This window comes from Mus musculus, chromosome 10 (assembly GCF_000001635.26).
Source record: "Mus musculus strain C57BL/6J chromosome 10, GRCm38.p6 C57BL/6J".
Taxonomy (NCBI): domain Eukaryota; kingdom Metazoa; phylum Chordata; class Mammalia; order Rodentia; family Muridae; genus Mus; species Mus musculus.
Genome location: NC_000076.6, coordinates 116,410,746 through 116,427,659, shown reverse-complemented (window position 1 = coordinate 116,427,659; position 16,914 = coordinate 116,410,746). Strand labels below are relative to the sequence as shown.

Here is a 16,914-nt window from a genome sequence, read left to right as displayed (position 1 = left end):
AGGCAGAAGTTCATACCCATCTTTCTGCTTGCAAAACTCGATCTTGATGCTTGTTCCACCCCACCCCCCACCCCACCGAGAGAAGACAGGAGCCTTCACAGAGGTTACACATAACAGGTGTCTGATGTGACTCTAAAGACACTAAAGTCACTGTGTGAGTGCAGAGCTGCTGCGGCTCCGTTCTCAGAAAGTCTGTTGAGACACTCTCTGATATGGCCCACATCTGTGACGGTCCCAGGCATAATCTAGTTCTCTGGAGTGATTGCTTATAGGGTAAGCTTAGTGCATAGCTTCTATTGATGTTCCTAATTAGAAGGTTCTAACGTCATCAGGGGCTTTTTTTTTTCCTTGCCTCTGCTGGACATGCCTGTGGTTGAATTAGAACACATGATTTGCGTGTTAAACCTGCTGTGTTGGTCAGACCTCCTCCCCATAAACCCACCGTGCTGGATGGGACACGGGAGAAGGAAGAGCAACAAAGGCATCTCTACCAAAAGGAAGCTGCTCATAGGAGCTGTCTGTGACTACGTCCTTATAGCATTCAGGTGGAAAAAAAGAAGTACCGGGGAAGACTCAGCACAGCCACCATTCTGGCATGGTTTTTTGTGGGTTTTGTTGTTTTTGTTGTGGTTGTTGTTGGTGGTGGTAGTGGTGTTTTTTGTTTGTTTGTTTGTTTTGTTTGTCTGTTTTTTCCCCGGTGGTGGCAATCATTCTCACAGCAGCCTCTCCTTATATATGCTCAGCATCAGAAGCAACAGAAGTGAGATACTTCCACATCTCATTTAGCTCTCAGGAGTAAGGTAGATTCCATCACCCCACCATTTGTGGTTTGATTAGGAAATGCCCCTCACCCTCCCCACCCCAAGCTCTTGGGTTTGGACACTCCGTTTCCAGCTAACGTCACTGCCTCGGAAAGCTGTAGACCCTTTAGGCGAGGCATCTCAATAGAAGGGAGTAGGTTTGACTGCTCTTAAATACCGTCCTGTGCCTGCAGATTATATACTAATACTTTATAACTAACTCAGTGCTGTGCTGCTCCAAGACAACGTACCTGCCCCCTTGCTAGCTAGCTCTCCTGCCGCAGTCAGATGCAGATTTTTAGCTTCTTCCACAATTAGTAAGTAGCCCTGTTGCCGCTCTCAGTCGACCTGGGAAGGACAGTGGAGGAAGACTGGAGGGTGTGACTCAAAATTACAGATGTGTGGTGAGCATTTTATCTACAGACAGGAACCCAGGGGAGCTATCACCCAGGCTTTTTAAAGCCCATACCATAGCATCATTGCTGAGCTCCGATGAGTCAGAATGCGCTGGTAACGGGGGAGGGGAGGAAAAAACCCTTTCCTCTGTCAGACTTGAAATGTTTGTCAACTTCATGTGAATGAAATCAACAAATAATGCATCAGCAGGAGAAAATGCAAACTGACTTGGCGTGTTATTAATTATGTTTTACGCAAAGGACCTCAAATCAAAGAAGTGGTTAGACTTAGTGAGGTTAAAGCAAAAAGACTCCAGCGATGAACAGACTGGCTTTTCAGAGGGGGAAGTTTGTGGTGACGTTCACCTCTGCACCCTTAAGAGGACTTCTGTGAAGACTGGAACCCCCGGAGAAGAAATTTATGGCAGCCTCGGGTCCCAGAAGTTGTGTGGTTATGCAGATGAGGGAAATTTCTGGAAGGAGTTGGTCCTGTCTGTTTAATCGTAAATGTCTTCTTCGGCTTAAGCTAACCACCTCCGGGGTTCCGAGTGTGTCCTCACAGCAGAGAAGCTCCAGGTGAAGAGTGCTCCCTGTAAAGGACCTGTGTGGGTAGTCTCTGTCTCCCAAGTGCTCCCCAGGAGATACACACAAGTGCTCTCCTGCAGTCACGTGGAAGACAAGTGTGCTCTTCCGACAAGGCGGCATGATTGCTTCCCTAGCAACTAGACATAGCTAACTCCTCTCAACAGGGATGGCTTGTTTATACTAAACTCAAAATCAACTTATATATTTGTTAGAGATCGCCTCCATGGTCTTATACATCTTAATATATATAATATACACTCTACAATCATGTATCTCTGGTTTCCAGCATTCCTATTGGCTGGTCTTCAGTATCTTTTAGTAGAAGGAAAAAAAAAACTTCAGCCTGACAGTGGTGGTGCACACCTTTAATCCCAGCACTTGGGAGGCAGAGGCAGGTGGATTTTCTGAGTTCGAGGCCAGCCTGGTCTACAAAGTGAGTTCCAGGACAGCCAGGGCTACACAGAGAAACCCTGTCTCAAAAAACAAAAACAAAACAAACTTCAAAGATTATTTTTTTTAAATCAGTAATCAAATTAAATCTGGGATTTTCAGATGAAAATCCCAGAGTAGGTTTTAATTCAGTCACCTTCCAGAAGGGCCACAGAATATGATATTGTTAAAAGCCAGAATATTCAATAACACTCCGCCATTGTTTGGGTTCAGAAAGACCCGTATGGTTCCAGCACTGGCAGGCATGCTTGGCAGGCATGCTTGCTTCTGAGGGCTGGAGCCTCTCCAAAGGGCTTGAGGCCGCTGAGGCTGTGGTTTAGAAGCAGGTTACAGGATCTTGTCTGCCTTTCCCTTCTGAGAGCACTCACTTTACCCCGTGTGGCCAGCATGTTGCAGTCCCTTAACACAGACCTAAGCCAACTCAATCTGTCAACCGGGTTCCCCAGGGTGGGAGCAAGGATTAAACAGAAAAAGACAATCTGACAACGCTGTAGTATGACCCCAGCCTGTTCTAAGGCTGAAGCGGGTTTATTTATTTATTTTTTCCCAATCTGCTCTTACACCATTTTAATTGCATGCAAATAATCAGGTCAGCTCTGGATTAATGAGCAAACAAGGCAATAAACACAAATAGACAAGGAACAAACAAAGTCCCTTAATCACTGTTTCTAGGGGCTCATCTGAATGAACAGTATATCCACGCCTACTTCACTATCCTAGCCCAAAGTCAGATTCTTGCCTGAAGCCTACTTCTTTGTCCTGGCCCAATGTCAAATTCCCACCAAGTTCCTAGAAGTGGCCCCCAAAACTCTCCACACAAGTCTTTCTCCTCCATAAACGAATGACCCCAAGCACTTTGTATGTAGTTGTAGAGAGCTACCATCTAACCACAGTAAAGCTTGGCGTGTGCATGTGTGTTATGTGTGGAGGTCAAAGGGCAACCTCAGGTATCATTCTTCAGAAACCACTTGTCTTAGTTAGGGTTTTACTGCTGTGAACAGACACCATGACCAAGGCAACTCTTACAAGGACAACATTTAACTGGGGCTGGTTTACAGGTCCAGAGGTTCAGTCCATCATCATCAAGGCAGGAGCAGGGCAGCGTCTAGGCAGGCGTGGTGCAGGCAGAGCTGAGAGTTCTACATCTTCATATGAAGGCTGCTAGCAGAATACTGGCTTCCAGACAGCTAGCATGAGGGTCTTAAGCCCACAGTGACACACCTACTGCAGCAAGGCCACACCCACTCCAACAAGGCCACACCTAATAGTGACATTCCCTGGGCCAAGCATGTACAAACCATCACACTACCTGTCTTTTCCTTTTTGCCTTGACACAGATCTCTCACTGGCCTGGAGCTCATCAATAGACTAGGTTGGCTGACCCGTGAGCCCCAGGGGTCTGCCTGTTTTGGCCTCCTGAGTGCTGGGATTACAAGTGCAGGCCGCCACAGCCAGCATTTCTTTCATGGGCTCTAAGGGATCTAACTTGGGTCCCTGTGTTTGCAAGGCAGAAGTACCAGTTCTCCAGTCCCACTGGTGATATTTTATTTACATTCTTGTCTACATGTTTAAGATTTATATAAACCATTTTGTAAGACTATTTCATAAAACCCACCCCACACACAGATTAAGTTAAGCTGTCAAAGCACACAAGGGTGGCTTTCATGGTGGGTTTTCATCTCCTTGATCTGGAATTGTGAAAGCATTGTTTTAACTCGGTTGTCCTCAGGCGGGATAAACCCTGAGTATTGCTGCAATGCGATTCAGTCCTGCAGGTCCCTAACCTTGGGCTCAGTATGGTAAGAAACCCTCAAGTGATTTTCATCCTTAGCTTTGAGCAACCGCTATCCTGGTCTCTCAGAATGTAGTTCATGCCTTACATTTAGGTAAACGTGCACACATTTTTTTTTCCCTTCTAGGTTAGCCCTAACAAAACACCAAAGTCTCTTGTTTTCTTTGCTTATGTAATAGCAGTTGGGTAGCCAGCCTTTCCTTCCCCACCAGCCATGGGTATCCGGGGGCTCAGGAAAGTTTTATTTAAACTAAGGCTGAGGCTGATCTTACTTCTTCATCCTAATTATACTGCCTTTATTTTTTTCTGTCAGGCTAGGGATTTTAGTTTATTCAAATGTCCTGTTTGTATTATCCATTTCAGGCTCTTTGCGAAACTAGGCCATGTTGTAAATAATAAATATTATTATTTAAGCAAGCCTAGTTGGAGCCTGCTCAGAAACGCTCATCTGATTTAAGTCAACATTCTTGGTGTCCTTTGGCCTGGCCACAGCCATGCTTGTGGAATTGTTTTGACCAAAGTAGTGATGAAACTTTCCCAAAAGTGTAAGCAAAAGTATCTCTAATGATACAATAAGCCATGAGTAAGGTTTGGTAGTTTGTAATAAATAAACCAATATGTAAATGTACAACTTCCATGGCTTGGGAGGACTGGGGTTTGGCAATGCGTACCTTGTAAGCGTAGAGTGTGCACAGAACCTTGTAAGGCCCTAGGTGCAACACCCAGTACCCAAGGTAAGGATAATGAGTGGGAGAATTCATTAAGATCAACTTTAAATGTATGAGACAGACAAGGTGAGGCGAGAGGAACTAGGCCAGCAGAAGGAAGTCTTATTGTCTTGCTAAAATGGGTCAAAGTCTATCACAGTGTGTAAGAAAACAGTGAGCCAACAAAGGTGATGTCATCATTACCACAACATCCTTTCTGAGCTGCACTGGTGTTTTCCAAGGTTACTCTTCTTTTATGATACTTACGGTGATATTTTCCATTACAATTCCCACATCCTCCAAAAGGACCTTCTTGCTTGCTTTTTTAAAGTCCTCAGGTACAGAGGAATCATGCTCTTTTTTTTTTTTTTTTTTTTTTGGTCTCTCATTTTAAGAGTCCTATAAAAGTAATTTATTCTCCTGGTGTAATTGTTGTCTCCATGGCTTACTCCCTCCATCCTACTGACCTAAGCCTAGTCCTGGAAGCTTCTTGCCTCCATGTAGTCTAATCCAGGCCTAGAATGTTTTCAGTTTCTGAGACTTGCTGCTGAATAAGCCCACCCTTTCTAGTTCTCTCTGAACTCTGGCTGGCTGGTCCAGCTCAGCTGTCCTGGCTCAAACTCCTCTCCCAGCTGACTTAGCCAATCTGCCTTCTCTCTCTCTCTCTCTCTCTCTCTCTCTCTCTCTCTCTCTCTCTCTGCCTCTGAACTGCTCGGTTTGGCCTCACACTAACTCCAGCAATTTTTCCTAATCTTCTGGCTCTTTCCCATTCTCTGGTTCATTTGTCTTTACCTGTGTCTAGCTTGTTCACTCTTCAATCTGTCTCTGTAAAACTGCCTCCTTCCTCTCTGTGCTGCTCCACTCTCCCTCTCAACTCTACTGCACTGCTCCCCACGAACTCTGCTGTAGCCTGCACTGTACTCTCTTCCTCCTGTACTGCCGGTCTCTCCCTTAAGTAGCTTCCCTCCTCTCTCTCTTTTCGTGAGAGATGGGCATTACCCGTTCTGTCAAATCTTTCTCTGATTCATCACTTTGTCTGCCACTCAATGAGACATCACTTTCGAACATGGATGCTCCCTTCTACAAACTGACTTTACCTTCCTTGTTTGGGATTAAAGACGTGTACCACCACACCTAGACCTAAGCTTTTCTTTACCTGAAACTTGCGCTATACCCAACTGGCCTTAAACTCAGAAATCTGTTTGCCTCCATCTCCTGGGATAAAAGCCATGTCTGTATTCATCCCAGCCAGATTGCACAGACCTAGAGGTCTTGGAAGTGATTCCTTGCCAGAGCAGCCCTGTTCTGAAAGAAAGGTCCTCTACAGAGTTCCTCCTCAGTTCTGCCATATAACTATGGGAAGGAAAATGAATTCTGAGCCAAAGAGCTTTGGGCCAGTCAACCTGGAGGAAAGAGATATCTGAGGCAGGAGGGTGTGCCTTCAATTAAGATGCTGTGAGCCCAACTGGAATGAGTGAATTGTAGGCCAGAAGAAGCCATTTCAAGGCCATCTCAGTAGATCATATATAACCAAGCGACTAGTGACCTGAGATATTAGATTTTCTTATCCAAGGAGATTGTGAAACATACTTGAGCTGTCTCAAGTAGAAAGAGACATGCATGGTTTTTAAGGAAATGTGTATGATAATATTTTTTTCTACCTCTAAAGAAGGATTTGTTGAAGTGGTTCAAATTCAGCTCCAATGAGTCATTTTATTTTGTCACTTAAAGCTCTGAAACATAAGTGTTGCCCAAGATCCAGGAGATGGAATTCTAGAAAGTTTCTGAGGAAAACACGCTTTTGGATCCAACAGTTTCCGGTCGCTTCCTTCTCTCCTGCCCGTTTCCTCCCGGGTTTTCTCCAGCCAGTGCTCCGGGGTGTGGTGGTTCCAGACTCCCTCTTAGGAGCTCTTTCACTGGCTGGGTTGTTCCTTATTGTGATAATGGCATTCAGTGCCATCCTCAGTAATGACTGGAGAAAGAATACAAAAGAAGCCTTTTAATTACTTATGCAAATTACTCATGCAGTTACTATAGTAATAAAAACCCCTGGTCCCTTTCCTTTTGTTTTTCACACCATCAATTTCTAGTGCATGGCTCCTTGGTATCAAGTGTATTCATGTTGCAGTGCAGCTGACCTTTATGATGAAGAAAATAGAACTCCTCTTTGTATCAAGAGTTTCAAAGGTGTAGAATAGTGTTCTCCAGAGAGAGCATCCTGAGAGACAGCTTGGACCTTCTCTTGCTTGCTTGGGGTCACCTGGCAGCGGTGGGCAGCTGTGGCTGGGAAGAGAGCAGAGGCACTGCTGGCCGAGCAGATTGTAAGGACTCTAGATGTGACTCTGACTGTCTTGTGCCTGGGTTATTCTGGGGCCTTGGCTTCTACTACTCCAGACTGGGGCATAAAGTTTCTTTAAACCTTACACGGAGAGTAAGGAACACAGGCAGGCTCTTCAGCAGCAGCAAGAAGTTACTTAACAACAAATGGGTGCAGAATGACAGACCACCGACAAAGCCACATCTCTGTGGCATCTTACAGGAGAGAAAAAGGATCTGAAGTTAAATGAGTGACAGCCCAGGTCTTGAAGATAACGGGTTGCTATAAGAGTAATTGGAGTGATTTCTGCAAGCTAAGCGTGATTTGGGCCTCATTTCTACAAAGATTCTGAGTTAATTTTATTTATTTATTTAGTGAATATGAGTGCTCTATCTGCATATATGCTTGCATGCCAGAAGAGGGCATCAGATCCCACTATAGATGGTTGTGAGCCATCATGTGCTTGCTGGGAGTTGAACTCAGGACCCCAGGAAGAACAGCCAGTGGTGCTCTTAACCACTGAGCCATCTCTCCAGCCCTTCTGCGTTCATTTAATATAACTTTTCATTGAAATGCCAACTAGAATCTCGCTTCATGTGCAAAAATTGGCATCCTGCACCAAAGAAGAGAAGCACAAGGGCTCGGTCATTTCAGACCCAGCCTGAACAAGTGTTTCTGCTGGTGCGCAATGATAACCTAACCTTAGGAAGAGAGAAGCACCCAGTGTCCTTTGTAGCCTCAGGGAAATAAGAGCTATGATGAAAGGGAACCCCCAGGAGTGTGTTTCCTCTCAAAAGACACTACCCTTAGCCAAAAAAAATTTTTTTCTAAATATTTATTTATTTATTTATGATTTTTCAAGACAGGGTTTCTCTTTATAGCCCTGGCTGTCCTGGAACTCACTTTGTAGACCAGGCTGGTCTCGAACTCAGAAATCTGCCTGCCTCTGCCTCCCAAGTGCTGGGATTAAAGGCGTGCGCCACCACCGCCGGGCACCTCAGAAGCCTTTGATGTTCTTGGGGATAATGGGATAAATTACTCTATGTCTACATACGTAGGAAGCATAGCTACCATTGTAGGAAACAGCAAACCTTCCTGGGGATGAAATGCCAATCTTTCATCAAATATAAGCCTCTGGCAGGAGAGCTGAACTCCCAGCCATCTGTCTCATCGCCAGAGATGGGCGAGCATGGCTCGTGGAACGTGCCTCATCTTTCTTGTCTATCGGAGACAAACAGTAGCAATCGAAGCAGCGTCCACTCGGGCAAGATAGAAACCTACCGCTGACACTTTGCAGGATTAACCAAGAGAGTGGGCAGCGGCTCCGGAGGACGATTAGTTTCACGCAGAAACATGAGACCCTACATTCAGCTCATCCGAGGCCTGCTTATTAATAAAGCCTTTGGTTCATATAGCCAGGCTCGGTTGATCTGAGAACTACCTTTTGAAGCTATGATGTCGTGCTGTGGTATTTCATCGTACTGGTCGGCAGTCATAGTTATCTTGGGATGCATGTGACCTGCAAGTGCTGCAGGTTAGACATGCCTGTGGGAGATATATCTGTCATCCTAACTTGAACAATACATTATTTCCCCCTTTAAAATAAAATCACTTGGCCAGGCAGTGGTGGTGCACGCCTTTAATCCCAGCACTTGGGAGGCAGAGGCAGGTGGATTTCTGAGTTCGAGGCCAGCCTGGTCTACAGAGTGAGTTCCAGGACAGTCAGGGCTACACAGAGAAACCCTGTCTCGAAAAACCAAGAATAAAATAAAATAAAATAAAATAAAATAAAATCACTTGGGATCCATCTAAATGCCACGTGGAATTTAGGTTTGTTGGGGAATGCCCACCCGTCATTTGGCCTCAGCCCATTGGCCAGTGGGATTAAAGGATCAGGAAGAAAGGGGGGAAGCCATTTAGGATGGAGCAAAAAACGACAGCAAAAGGATGCTATACTTTTGACATTTTGCAGCATGCAAATGATCTAATAAGCAGTATGCAAATTTGCACCAATTACTTGATTCGAGAGCTCACGGCTTTTGGAAATGGGTGTGGAGCAGTCTGGGACGGTGTCTGCAATCAGAGTCATCACTTTCAAGGGTGATTATTCCCTACGCCGGAGAGCACTTGTCGTCTGCAGGTTGTGTAGAATGTGCTGGGCTGAGAGACTCACTGGTCTTCCTTTCCTGTCCTCCACTCTCTTGCAGACCAGAGGACGTTCTCCTACAGCGCACACACGACGAGATTGCTCTCCTGCACTGCTTCCTCTGGCCGGTGGTGGCGTTTGTGGTGGGTGTTCTCATCGTGGTCCTGACCATCTGTGCCAAGAGCCTGGCGGTCAAGGCGGAAGCCATGAAGAAACGCAAGTTCTCTTAACGGGGAGGAGGAGGATTGTGGGAAGCCGAGACCAGAGGTTGCCTCGTCGGCACTCGCCTGCCCTGCAGAGCCCACATTTGGTGGCGCAGGAGATGGAAGGGGCCGCAAGAGGCCCCCGAGAGGCCCCTCCCTCGTCGGCAGCAGAAACAGGCACAGTTGGAAGACTGGGGGGACTTAACTGCCTGTATTCCATGTGCTGTAGCAACGGCTAAAGGGTCAAGCTCTTAGCTCTATGGAGTGACTAACTGTTTGGGAAACCCTCAAAGAAGTCGGTTTTCTTTGGAAAGTAACAGTCTATCATTTGTATAGTGTAGTATACAAACCATTATGATTTATGCTCCTCACAAATATTAAAAGACAGTGCTCTGTGCTCTCTATTTCCTTTTTATGCTTAGATCACCAGGGTATTCAAAGGGGGAGGGGTGGATGGCTTTCATTTGATTCGCTAGACTAAACCCTTACTTGATCGTGAGCACTAGAATCGACAGAACCGTTGACCTTAAGACATAACCATTGGTTTCCATGAGTACATAGTCTCTTGACTCCTACTTGAAGAAGGAATTCTATAGTGATAGCTCAGTCTACAGCCACTTCCGTCCAGAAAATACCCCCCCACTGCCTGCCTTTGGGTAGCCATTGTTTCTGGCCAGATGACTTCGTGAGAGAAAGACCTGATTCCAAAGAAGGCCTGTCCTCGCTCTGGGGACCCGGAGTTCTTACGTATCTGTTTATGCTGTTTATTCATTCATTTGAAGTTCTAGGAACTTAAACAAGGGCACTGAGCCACTGAGCCACATTCCCAGCCTCACTTCTCCCCATCCCCTCCTCCTCTTCCTCTTCCTCCTTCTCTTCCTCTCCTCTCTCTCCTCCTCATCCTTCTTCTCTTCCTCTTCTTCTTCTCCTTCCTCTCCTCCCTTTCCTCCTCCTCCTTCCTCCTGCTGCTCCTCCTCTTCCTCCTGCTGCTCCTCCTTGTCCTCCTGGTCCTCGTCCTCCTCCTCCCCTCCTCCTCCCCTCCTCCTCCCCTCCTCCTCCCCCTCCTCCCCCTCCTCCTCCTCCTCCTCCCCCTCCTCCTTCCCCTCCTCCTCCTCTTTGGCATATCCTTATCTCTGTGCAGTAGAACGTACACGACCTGAAGGACACTCTTCAGTTCATGGTTAAATGTTGTTTTCCTTTAACAAAGTCAGCCCAGGCGGTTGATTTCCCTTGCCTTTGTCCTTGCCCCCATGTTCTGGGTGTCACAGCAGGATGACTATTGCAGTTCAGTTTGCTCAGACAGAGCTAGGATGCAGCTTGGCTCACTCCACTGCTGCTGGGCTTTCTGTGCCTTCAAAAGTGTGACAAAGCTGGGCGTGGTAGCACACAGGGATCTCTCTGTGTTCAAGGCCAGCCTGGTCTTCACAGGGAGTTCTAGGACAGCCAGAGCTCTGTGGTGACACTCCAAGTGCATCCAAGCCATCCATCATCTTTGCATCTGTTCATAGACGGAGTTTCAAATATCAACCATGAGTCTCAGCAGATATTCGATCCCCTCCCCCGGCCCCTATTTACCACCTAGAACCAAGCCTCATTCAGATGAGATGCATATTTTCAGTGGAGGGGACAACTTAGCAATGGCCTCAGCTTTCTTCTAATCCCGCAGGCAGACGTGCTACCCTTAGCATGAAGTTGGGATTTAAGGACAGGCTCCCCTCGGGTGTTTCCACGGAGTTTTGAAAAGGAAGTGGAGGGATGACTGCCTCTCTCATATCCACACATCACTGTTCTCTCAGCCTCAGAGTGGAAGCTGTCAAGAGCACCCTTGTCCCCTGAATAAACACTGAAGAACACAAGTCTTTTCTTCTTCTCTCTCTTAATTCAGAGGTTGCAGGCTTCACTGTGAATAGAGCCTGGCGCACACTATTTATGACATCCTTTGAGGCTGCTGTTGCAGGGCCTTGACTTCAGTTCCCATTTTCTTTTGCAGTATCCTTGTTGTCTTAGCAACACAGAAACTATTCTGAAGTGCCGGGTACCATGAAACCAGGAATGAGAGAAAAAATCGTCGTGTTGGCATCACACAGAGGACGATGAAGTCTGTTCTTATGCTCATCCAATTATCTCTGATTAACTGATGATAAAGAACACATAAACCCTAAGAGCTCATGAGTGCATATGGCTGTGCTGGAATAAAAGGAGGTGGACACTGTAGTCAACCCAAGTTTTCATTTGTCAATTTGATACTCGTGATTTATATTAAGTACATGCATTCATTTAAGCCCAAAGAACATGCATACAGTTGTATGATACAGGGTGATTTGGGGAACAGGATAAACACACGAAATCCATGAAGTCACATGTAGTTTTCATGTCTTGTTTCCAAACAGTTCAATCTGAGGCTCCTTATTTATACTAAGATCATTGAAGATAAGCTTGACTTCTTAATGTTCTCTCTCCCTCTCCCTCTCCCTCTCCCTCTCCCTCTCCCTCTCCCTTTCTCCCTCTCCCTCTCTTTCTCCCTCTCTCCCCCTCTCCCCCTCTCCCTCTCTCTCCCTCTCTCTCCCTTTCTCCCCGTCTCCCTCTCTCTCCCTCTCTCCCTCTCCCTTTCTCCCTCTCCCTCTCTTTCCCTCCCCCTCTCCCCCTCTCCCTCTCTCCCTCTCCCTCTCCCTTCCTCCCCTCTCCCTAAGTCAGAAACAGGAAGGACCAAACTGCTGTAACACAAACCCCGAGATAGGGCAATTTATATAAGGTGCAAGTTTATTTCTTCCACAGCAATCCAGAGGTAGTTGATAAGTTGAGAGTGAGTAGGCAAGCTGTTTGAGGTTTGTCTACATGTATTTCTCTTACAGTTGAAGCTGTCTCAAAAAGGCATGTGTACCTACCAGCCTGGAAAAGAAAGGATGTTGGGGATTAAAGCTGTTGCCCTTAAGGATATTGGACCATCACTTGTGCCTATCCGTATTTACCGCACAGTTTTCAGGGATGCTTGAACTTGTTCTGCAGATAGACACAAACCTTACAAAGGACCTAGGGGGCAGGGGAGCCACTATCACTAAAGCAAAGAAGGAAGGGAATTAATGGTAAAGGAAACATGAAAAGAGATGGAGAGAAGTAACAATCCATGCTGGATGGAGCAGGCATGGACAGAAGCAGGGCCTTCTTGGCTACCCCACCAGTCTCCTCTCTGGGAAGGGATGCTGTAGTCTGTTGTTCCTGTGGCCTCTATTGGGAGCTCTAGGAAATCAATGACAGCCTACTCCATGCAACTCTGAAAAATTGAGGGACATCCCAGGCCATCTGCCGCCTTAGGGACGAAGGAGACTTTTCTAGGCTAGACATATAGTTTATTCAGCTCACTGTAATAACCGCCGAAACCCAACTCTTGATGTCACCGAACACCTTCAAGCCCTACTTCACCCTCGGACTCCACATTAGTTTTACAAGCTCTTGGACAGCCAGTGGCTCTTCCTTGGGCCCCAGTAGGAAGCTGAGATCACATACACCCTGGGCTGCTTGTAACAACACTCAGCCAAGCCTAACCACCTGAAAAAAGAAAAGCTAAGCCAGCGAAGCCCTTGATGGATCCACCAGGAGCCTGCTGTATCTCCCTGGGAGCCCACTGTATCTCCCTGGGAGCCTGCTGTATTTCCCTGGAAGGTATATAGAAAATAAAACTTTTCATGCTGTCTTGGTGTGTATGTATGCGTGATTATCAACACCTGAACTTAAATTCCCAGCACCTTGCTGCATTTTTGGGTGGTGGCGATAGCGGCATTTAAAGTCGACCACAGCATCAACAATATAATCTCATTAAAAAACTCGGTAGAGGGCTAGAGAGATGGCTCAGTAGGTTAAGAGCATTGGTTGTTCCTCCAGAGGACCAGGGTTATATTCCCAGCACCCACATGGCGGCTCACAACTGTCTGTAACTCCAGTTCCAGGGGACCCGACACCCTCACATAGACATGCATGCAAGGTACAACACCAGTGCACATCAAATAAATCGTTATTTAAAAGGATGGTCACAGCATTAAAGAGACAATGTCATTAAAACCATAGCAGCAGCCGGGAGAAATGGCTCAGTAGGTTAAGCCATTTGCTGACGGCCTGAAGATCTGTGTTTGACTCTTAGACCCCTGTGGTGAAACAAAAGAATCTACTTCCACAAGTTGCCCACTCTACACCTCCCCCACCCCAGGCACCGTAGCACATGCATGTATCTCACTGAACAGATGCATTTAATAAATATATTTCTTTTAAACCCACTAGCTTACAAGTCTATATCCTTTCAATCCTTTCATTTGAGAATAACTGAGAGAGAGCTCAGGCCCAGTTCTTGCCGGCAGCCCTTGTGTGTGGCCTGTGTCTCTGTCCTTCCGTTTGATGGCAGCCACCTTGAAAAAAAAATGAATTTAAGTAGGAATGGAGCACCCTTCCTCTCATCTATTCTGAGCTGAGTCCCACTGTCTGATCAAAAATTCTTAATGAGGCTGGGCTGTGTGGCACACACCTTTAATCCCAGCACTTGGGAGGCAGAGGCAGGCAGATCTCTGAGTTCAAGACCAGCCTGCGATACATAGCAAGTTCCAGGACAGCCAGGGCTACACAGAGAAACCCTCTCTTGGAAAAAAACAAAAAAACAAAAAACAAAAAGAACAAAAACAAAAAAAAAAAACAAAAAACTCAATGAGGAGTTTGAGAAAGACTGACTGATAATCAGAACTTGGGCTGTCAGACTACAGAAGCAGTTGAGCTTCGGGCAAAGGCAGAGACAACTAAAAGCTTTGTCACCTACAGCTGGCCTGTGTTTATTTTATTTTTCCTCTTGTTCTAGTTTTTTCATAGCTCCTGCCGGGGCTTGAATATGATTGGCCAACCAGAGGTTCCTTCCATTATCTCATTCTCCAAAAATTAAAGTTAATTAAACTACCTTGCTTGAGTTAATTTAATGATTAAAATTGTTTTAATCAGTATTTTCATAAAAGCCGAGGGGATGGGTGCGGGGGAGGAGAAACCCTGTTCTTCTGCTGGAGTAAGATACTTCAGAAGGGCGAGGAATGGGGTTTCCTCAGGCAGGATGATGTTGGGGACAGCCAGCAGAGTTGGGGCTACATAAAGGATATGAGCAATGGGATCTGTAGGTTTGTTTTTATGTCTGTATTCGGAGTTCTCCATCACCTGCCAATTGCCGCTGTAGTCACAAGCAAGAAAACAGAACTAACCCGGACGTCCATCAGAAGGTGCATGCATAATAGAACATAGCGCATTTGCACAGGGTAATCTCATTCATCTGGAAAGAGAAATGGACATCACAAAACACTCAGGAAAATGGATGGATCTGGGAAGGTTAATATCCAGCGGCATGACCCGGATGCAGAAAGATAAAAACCATATGTGCTGTTTCATATGCAGATTGTAACCTGTAAGGTACACATTATATGTAAATGGCGCAAATATCAGTAAAGCAAGTATCAGTAAAGTCTAAGAAAAACCAGAAGGGAGAGCAAGAGGGTAGAAATAGATGCTAAGGAACGATGGTATGGTGGTACAAGATAAAAATTCACAAGGAAGATGTAAGGAACGGGGAAGGGGCATGCTGGGAAGAGAGAAGGAAGCAATTTGCTAACTCGCACTTTGAGTGAAAATGCCACAATGGCACCTACTGTCTGGTATGCCCATTAAAGTTACCGAAAAAATAAAGTACAAACATTAAAATGCATTCTAATTGCAGGAAAAGAACGTATTCTGGAACGTGAACATATGTGTTGGCTTTGGTTTGTATGTTTGTTTAGTGTATTTTAAAATTTTATTTTGGCAAAAAAGAGTATCTTCGGTCGCTCAGCCCATCCTTATCATTAATATGTAGCTGAGGCTGGCTTCAAGTGTGACGTTCCTGCCTCCATTGCCGGAGTCTCAGGATTACAAGCATCTACTGCCACACCCAGTTTTAGAACGAGAAGACTTAAAATATTGTAGGAAATAAGAAGAGACTCAGAGGGTGACATTTCAGGAAAGGACAAGGATCCAGCAGGGGGTTATTAGAATAAATTCTCCCTCTTGGGAGTAATTATCGAAGAACTAAAAAAGAGCGTGAGATTCTGGACTTGGCATCTGGGCTCTCCTTGCCTGCTGGTCTTTGCTCTGGGGTAAGATGGCCTGTTTGGACAGACATCTCAATTATGGAGCGGTGCTGACTCTGGATCCTTAGTGAGGGTCAAGGGCGAGTGTAAGGCATTAGTGCACAGCTCTGTCAGTAAACGCTAACCATAACGCTGATGATTGCGCTTGATTGCAGTAGTGCGATGTCAATAAAAATGAAAAAATAACGGTCTCAAAGCAGATTCAGGAGATAAAATTCTGGGCCTTTGGTCCTCTGGTTCTTCTTGCTTAGTCCCTACCAAGGTAAAAGATCAGTGCTGAGTTTTGTCCTTTTCTGAAGTTCTATCATTAGCTCCTTTTATTTCTAGAACTCAAACTTTAAAAAAAAAAATCACCTCTGATATCTATTTTTAAAAGAACAGATACTCCTAAGTTCTCTACTTTGTTCAGCCCTAATACATTGATGTTATTGAAAAGGTTTGGCCTCACCGTACTTCTCAATTTCCAGAATTATTAAAAGATAAGTCATCTCTTTGATGAAGAGCAATTACCGGCATTCTTTCTTTTCTTAGACGTGGAATCCAGAGAGCACCGTCCTCTTCGTCCGTTCTTCAGAGAACAGAGCAAATGACTGCGGTCCTTTTTGCATGATTAATGCACCCTCTAAAATAGGCAAAATTCCTACATAAGTCCAAAAACATCTGGAATATATAAAATATATTTGTATCTCCTTAGCAAGTCTCTGACCCAGGATAATTCTTACTCTCCCAAAACACTGCTAATGTGCTTGATGGTACCACTCTCCCAGCACTGCAAGACAGTTAGAAAAGATCCAATTAGGATCTTAAGCTCCCTCACAGCATTTAGAAGTGACGATAAATTCAAACGAGACCACCCCGAGTCTGTGGAGGACTTGGAGGTGTTTGAAGTCTGAGACAAACGCTTTTCTTCTTGTAAAAGTCAGCGATAGTTAAAGGTCAGAAATATAGTAACCTCTGAGAGGTCTAGCATTCACGGTCACGGAGGGGCAGTGAGAATTAATGAGATAAAGTCAAAGCAAGAGTCGTGCTGACGACACAGGATGTGCCGGATTAAATGCCAGTTGTTGCTCCCAGTTAGTAAAGGTCTCTAGAGCGTCAAAGTCACTGCCAAGGACACTCCACACAGTTCTCCTCATCTGAAGCTGAGCTGTGTTTCCACTTTGCCCAGGTCTCCGTGATTCACAGCACAGGACATGAGTCACACCTATAGACACTTGTTCCATTTAGTGAGTGGTAGTTACTGGACTTGAATCTGCTCTAAGCTTAGTATGGCCTTGTGGAAGCAGCCCTGTTCCAGATTCTTTGTATTCTACATACAGCATTGAAAAGCAAGATTCCAGGTAGAATCCAGGCAAGCATTTCTGAGACTGGGATGG

General features: G+C 45.6%; 1 protein-coding gene and 1 long non-coding RNA gene across 4 annotated transcripts in view; one reads left to right on the top strand and one right to left on the bottom strand.

The window, feature by feature from the left end:
* Window positions 1-9,799, top strand: part of Kcnmb4 (potassium large conductance calcium-activated channel, subfamily M, beta member 4) — a 55,999-nt gene extending 46,200 nt beyond the window's left edge. For 2 of the 3 annotated variants that reach the window (XR_003948751.1, XM_017314034.2), the window contains one exon: window positions 9,254-9,799. Coding sequence is in view for 2 of the 3 variants with exons in the window: in XM_017314034.2 (XP_017169523.1) it covers window positions 9,254-9,634 (381 nt within the window). In the remaining variant the exon portion in view is untranslated. The remainder of the gene's footprint in view (window positions 1-9,253) is intronic. The other variant, NM_021452.1, reaches the window with a different exon arrangement.
* On the bottom strand, window positions 6,425-9,539 carry Kcnmb4os1 (potassium large conductance calcium-activated channel, subfamily M, beta member 4, opposite strand 1). Its single transcript, NR_028107.1, has 2 exons — window positions 9,064-9,539; window positions 6,425-6,701 (listed from the first exon to the last, which is right to left on the bottom strand). It is a non-coding gene; the product is annotated as a potassium large conductance calcium-activated channel, subfamily M, beta member 4, opposite strand 1 (long non-coding RNA).
* Window positions 9,800-16,914: the final 7,115 nt, after the last annotated feature.